The following is a 6,629-nucleotide window of genomic DNA, read 5'->3' as shown; positions in this document are numbered from 1 at the left end:
CAAAGTGTTCAATTACATTGATTTGTTTCCTCTTCCTCTGTTCTCCTGCTGGGTACTTTGTAAGCCCGAAAGGTCTACTGTGAAGGAGAGATAAGTGGAAGAGAACAACTGGTTTTACCTAATATAATTTCATTATCAGAAAGTGTAAAAACCTTAAAAAAAAGGATGAAAGGATTTTGAAATTAACACATTTACATATTGTTCAGTAGACACCTTGAGATCCCAAATGATAATGTCAGGTCTGTGGTTTAAGAAAGTTGTTATTTAAAAAAAAATGTTTTGTCTTTTCATGGCATTTTGGTAGCTCTTGTTGATGTATGACTATCTATGTTCGTTGCAACACATGTTCGCAATTGAAGGAGATTTGTGGATGTCATGTTCCTTTATGGACTTCATTTGTACATCGTGCAGTCTGATTGGACTGACAAACGCATGAAAAGATACCATTTTGCGGAGCATATTGGTTTCCATTTTTCTTTGACAACATTTTTCATCCCCTGCGCTACTCCATTTGGCTGTTATGATGGCACAGCAGTTTCAGGGCCACAGATCATGTTTACACGCATATGGAAAATGCACCTGCCATGTAATAAAGACAGTAATGTGAGTAAGGCGGTGCTTATGTACATTTTGCTGTAATTGTTTATATGATTAGCAAGAGAAAGCAGCTGCAGTACCATGTGGAGTGTTTAGATATTACTGGCATTTACACAGACCATTCAAGACATATTATTGTCTTGTTGGGAAGTTTGATCGATTTGTGCCTGAGTAGTGTTCTCTTATGTCATGCAAACATGATTATTGATATGTATGTAAACAGAGAGTGAGGGATAGGTAGATATAAATTAATACAGTTTAAATGCGTTGTTGACAAGTCAAGCCAAAAGTGCTTCTGGTTGCAAAATTAGGTGCGGTTGTAAACAAGTCTCCTTCAGTAGAATACAATGACCCTTCTTATCTATTGATATAAAAACGTTATCCCTAATGGGTTCATGGCCTCATGAGAATGATATTTATTTAGTAAATGATGGTCTAATTATGGTAACTTTACCCTTTCGCAGTGTGTTTTCAGTAGTTAGTTTGACATAGCTCCCTTTCTGATTGGTTGACATTTTGACATTCAAGATCCTATCAGAAACAACAATATATAAAAGGGCATAATAGGTTATGCTCATTTTAAGGTTCATAATAAAGGTGTTTCATGCCTCTGCTGTGACATGTTTTCATGCTTTAATGTTCATGAGCTGCAGCACCTCTTTTCACCCTCTGTCTGAAACCAGAGCCCAGTCTGCTCTGATTGGTTAGCTGGTCGGCTCTGTTGTGATTGGTAAACCGCATAAGGATGTTCCACCCCTAGCCTATCACGTACAATGTGTTGGAGGTCTAGCCAATAGAAGCGTGGGTGTTACGTAGTGATGTCAAAATGTTACAGGATCAAACAAAGGAGTCCAACTAGAGGCGTTTTCATGTGAACATTATACTTGCTAAACATAGCATTTTAAGATTGTCATTGTTATCATGTTTGATGTTAGCTGCTAACTTATGTGACAGCCTCTTGGATCCACTTGAATGGTTGCCCTCTCTTAGTCTTGTTTTATTTATATATCAAATGATAATTTAAACTACAGTATTTTCTATAGCAAACTGGCCTTAGTCAAGCTGATCTTTCTACAATGGTGTTGTGAGAACTGAAGGACTGTTCTGTGCGAGTTTGGTTAAAATGTGTCTTTGTATTTTATATGTATTTTCATTAATTCAACATTTAAATTAGGACAGTTCTGTTTTTAGATATCCTTTATTTTAAGTGTTCCAGTGATTGTGGATACAAGGTCGTAGTAACAGAGCCCTAAGAGTGACTATTTCATATATTTGAAAATGTAATGTGATTTTCAGTCACTTTGTGCCGAAGGACCCTTTCAAGTTTTTTTGGGGAACACACTACACCTGTTCATGAATGTATGCATATCTCATCATCCACACTTTGCTGCATAAGAACCACTTTTCATACTCACAAACATTATTGTTGTGCATTTGGACGCAGGGCTTGAGTTTATGTGCTTGTCTAGTTAAATGTTTACACTCATCACAGCAAATTGGATGGCAGTTTAATAAGTGGCGCTCACATTTTAAAATGGAATTGATTTCCAGACACAAACATTTCCTTGTTTAGTTATCACTTGAGATATTGACTGAATATTGTTCCATCTTGCAAATGGATTTCTGAGCAAATCTCTGCTAGACATAATGGGCAATGGATGGGAAAAGAAAAGTAATCAGAAATGGTTTCTGAGGTTGTGTCAGTTAATTAACACCTGATTAAGTGGTCAGTGGAGATGTCTACTTCCTGCTGTGGGATGAGGCTTCGAGCAGCATTAAAACAATCCCATTAATAAGAACAGAGATTATTAGAAATGTTTCGGAAGGGCAATCTAACAGACTGTACAATGTAAACCAAAACAATGCCGTACAATTACACAGTACTTGGTAAACAAAAATATGTAAATGGAGAATTATTGTCGGTCCATTCAGTTACACAAAACAAGTACATATAGTCTTAATCAGAAACAGTGCCATGTTTTTAAGTACTAGAAATGAGTTGTTATATTTGCCTCTGGTAGAACAAAAGAGTCTTATTAGCAGTCAAGCTTTGCACTTTGTAATGTCAGTGACATCCTTCTCTCCTGCCCCTGAAGACTTGTTGCAGTGTTCAGGGCAACTTGTGAAGTCACAGCAGAGAGATGTTTGAAATGTGACATGAATGCAGAAAGAGAGGCAGTATTATTTTCAGGAAAGACATCTTTCTTCTCTGACAATGGCCCTTTATTTTGCATTCAGATAATCTCATTTGAGATTGCATTGTTGAGCTGTCTTCCAATGTGTCACATAGCAATTACACTCTTGTAAAGACCTGAGATAGGCTGTGGACTTCAGACAAGTGAGCACTGTTTTCAGTTGTATGCCGTATCGTATGTGGGGAATTTGTGATTTCTGGTTTTCCAAAAGATACAATTATTTAGTTTGACCCTCTGTTTGTCAGGATCTACTAACAGCTGAAGTATTACTCTATCTGAAACGTTATGTTAATCTTAACCAGGGTTGGGTTGAGGTCTGAAATCGAATTCCATTTTGTAACAAATTCTAAATGAACGCTTCTTTGCACTGCAATTTCGGCACGAAAGAGAATCGCTGTGAAATTGCTGAAACCTGTTATTGGCCGATTTTGAGTTCAGACTAAAGTGTCCCAATGTGACTGCTGCTATTAGTACATGGGATTATCACATCTGACAGGCTTCACAATTGATAATCTGACTAAAAGTGCAACCAAGATTGACCAATAAGACATCTCTTTGACATTTGTTCAGGCATTTAACATGTAAACGTGCTGTTATTGCAGAGTACATGGGTCTTTAGCAAATATTTGTATCCCCAATAACTGCAAAACCCTTTTCTTATCCAAAAAAACATATCCCAGAAGCACCTGAATGTCTGTGATTTTTATACCTCAATTTCTCAGAATTTTCTGGAGCAATTCACTTAACCCATTTGAATACGTTTAAATTGGCTGTGTTGCTGACACATTTCACCTAAAGGTGTCTAAGTCTAAATAGCATTGACAAAGATTGTTATTGCTGTTTCTGCATCAAAGACATTTCAAAAGGTGGCCAGTTGCTTTTTTGTTGCGTGTGTGGGGACTTAAGCTGAGGAAAATTTCAGCCTACACTACCTATGGCATTACATGGTGAGTGCCCATGCCCACCCGCAGCTTTGGAAGAAGACCCCGCTCTACCAACATCTGCTGCAGGTCTCACAGGATCTGTGAGCTGTCAACCACTCATCTGCACTTCTGAGTACGTTTGTCTTTGGTTTCACAAAAGAGTTGTTAGGATTCAGAGAGCTCTGTTCCTGAAAAGAACCACAATAAATTCAACACTCATTTTCACAATGCAAAAAAAGGTCTAAGTCGAAGAAATAAACCCAGAAGGTGTCTGTAAGGTTCATTTATAGGTTATGGAACAGCTGTTAACACTCACAAGCTTGCAGTATATAATTCCATCAATTATGCATGTAAAAATATTCCACACATGCATGATAAAGTGAAGTCTTTCTGTAGAGTAGCCTATAGAACCAGCAAGAAAATGCTCTGACCTACACACAAAAACAAAAACAAAACATTTGCTCGTCAGTGCAGGTTAAAAAGATACATTTGATTTTTTTTCCTTGTATACTGTGTATACATAACAACCAAACAAATGGGTTCTCCATCAACCAAATGAACCAAAATCCTAAATATTATAATAATGATATGTCTATGTGTATATGAACAGTTAAAAGTGTCTTCCTTTCCTAAAAATGGAGATCAGAATTACCATATTGTGAGGTTTCCATCACAGAGCAATCAAACATGTGGTAATGAATTTACGTTAAAAACGTGTAAATTACCATCCAATTTTACTTTCTATCCTTGACTGAATTGTATCAATGTTTCTTTGAAAACAAGAAATGTTGTACAAATGATAAATATGTTGTACACATACATACACACACATTTGTGAAAAGAAACAGTTGTAAAACAGTAATTTTATAAATGTTGCCATGATGCCATGAAAGCTGAGTTTAGTAAGCCATATTATTTAAGCTATTCCTTTTTGTAGAATATTATCGATCACATGGAATGTCCTTTTATTTTTCTTTCTAAAATACTTTTCTTTTAATTTGTGTTTCTGGACAAACAGCACTCCCTGGAGGAAACGTGCAGTAGCCTACATGCCAGCCGGGCAAAGCAGCCCGCCGTGGCACCGTCTATAAACTGGGTGGATGTTAATGCTGTTGTTGAGGATATATTGCCTAATTGTGCGGTTCATATTGTTCTGGCTGTAGTTTGTGTCTCTTTACAGTTAATGTGCTGACCTTGTCAGTGGTTATTAATGAGTACATACAGACCCACCATTGGGTCAAGCCACCTGTTTACTGTTTGCATGCTATGGTCTGGTTTGTTACCTTGGATATATCATAGGCTATTATCCTCTGAGATATTAGCTTTGTTTTACTATTTAGGGAATAGAGGAATTGAGGGATAGTGTGTAAGTCATGTATTTATCTGATACATACTGTAAAAAAAAAACCGTTGTTTTTACGGTAAAAACCTGGCAGCTTTGTTGCCAGAATAATGATGTAAAAAATATGGTAAACTGTAAACAACTTTACAGAACAACGTGTATATTTTACAGTTTAAAACAGTTNATATATCATAGGCTATTATCCTCTGAGATATTAGCTTTGTTTTACTATTTAGGGAATAGAGGAATTGAGGGATAGTGTGTAAGTCATGTATTTATCTGATACATGCATTAGGTATTCGATCAATGTAAGCTGGTAATGTAAGATAAGATATACTTTATTGAGGAATACACTTTGCAATAGTGCTGTTTACTTCGCAATGTAAAGCCAACAAGGCAATACACTGATACACCAAAACAAAATATAATGCACATTCTTTAAGAGATGAAATGAACACGTAAACATGAGGAAAGACATAATAAAAACCATTATGTATAATTCAAAGAAATCAATGCAACAGTGGATTATTGCTTGTAATTTGTGAATGAATGATTTGTGGTTTGTATTTTAGGAAGGCACAGCATGTGGTTTACATTTGGGTGTGATATACACATTTTATTTTTATTGTCTTAATCTAATGTGAATATCATATTGGTTTTCTTTTTCCAGCTAAATGTAGGCTAGTACCATCTTACAGTCAGTTTTGGGTGAACGTATTGAATGTATTTAAGCTCTGTGGGACAGCCTCTGCAGGTCACTATTAAAATTAATTGGCAAAGCTCTGGAAAGTTGAACTCGATTTTGGTATTTTTATCCAACATGCTGACATTTTCCAACTATTTTCTATGTATTTAACTGTTTAGTGGGAGTCTGTTTCTGTTTATGGTTTTATATTTTGTGATCTGTTTACGATATGTTGACATTGGAAATACAAGTAGCTGTTTGTTAGCCTGTTGCCCATTGTCTCCCCAAACTTCACCCATCATTCTCTTACAGTCCTTTGTTGTAGCCCTTATGTGCTTCAAAAATAAGTAAAAGATGCAGAGTTCTCACATAAGCAGGCCATTCTGTGTCTTCTTTCAGATACAAACTGTACTCAGAAGAGACTTTCTTGATTTCCTCCCTGGAGTCACCTGGGACTTAGGCATTTCGTATCAGGTGCAGGAGATTTGAAGTTTGTGTATTGTTTGCGAAGGTGGCTGTTACATGTTTTGTTTATTTTCCCCAACAGTGCATGTACAAGGTTTCATAAGAGATTTGAGGTCAAATTGAGACCAACACCGCCAATACCTGTTCATGTTGCTGCTGTGTATTAATTGTTCCTATGATTTTGAACAATCTCATGCAGACTTTACCTCCATACTGATTATTCTTACTTAAATGCCCTAGTTTTCCATGTGTTGCAGCTTCCAGAGACTGTTGGAGACACGTCTCTCACGGGTACAGGTTTGATAAGACACACATTCCTTAATCCTGACAGACAGGCAGGTCTAGCTCAACAGATACAGTAAATCAATCAATGTGTCTGAGAAGTAGCAGCCTGCTGTATCGACTGTGACCCCCCCCCCCCC

At 36.8% G+C, this 6,629-nt stretch overlaps 1 protein-coding gene across 1 annotated transcript in view; it reads right to left on the bottom strand.

Moving 5' to 3' along the window:
• Window positions 1–6,137: 6,137 nt before the first annotated feature.
• The window catches only part of LOC104966309 (metabotropic glutamate receptor 4-like), a 3,254-nt gene continuing 2,762 nt past the window's right edge, over window positions 6,138–6,629 (bottom strand). The window contains exons 2-3 of the mRNA XM_010795497.1: window positions 6,395–6,397; window positions 6,138–6,197 (exon numbers count right to left, since the gene is read on the bottom strand). Of these exons, the coding sequence (XP_010793799.1) occupies window positions 6,138–6,197; window positions 6,395–6,397 (63 nt within the window). The remainder of the gene's footprint in view (window positions 6,198–6,394; window positions 6,398–6,629) is intronic.

This window comes from Notothenia coriiceps, unplaced genomic scaffold, assembly GCF_000735185.1.
Source record: "Notothenia coriiceps isolate Sejong01 unplaced genomic scaffold, NC01 NC01_scaffold00037246, whole genome shotgun sequence".
NCBI classification, from domain to species: Eukaryota; Metazoa; Chordata; class Actinopteri; order Perciformes; family Nototheniidae; genus Notothenia; species Notothenia coriiceps.
This window is presented reverse-complemented; position numbering and strand designations above follow the sequence as displayed.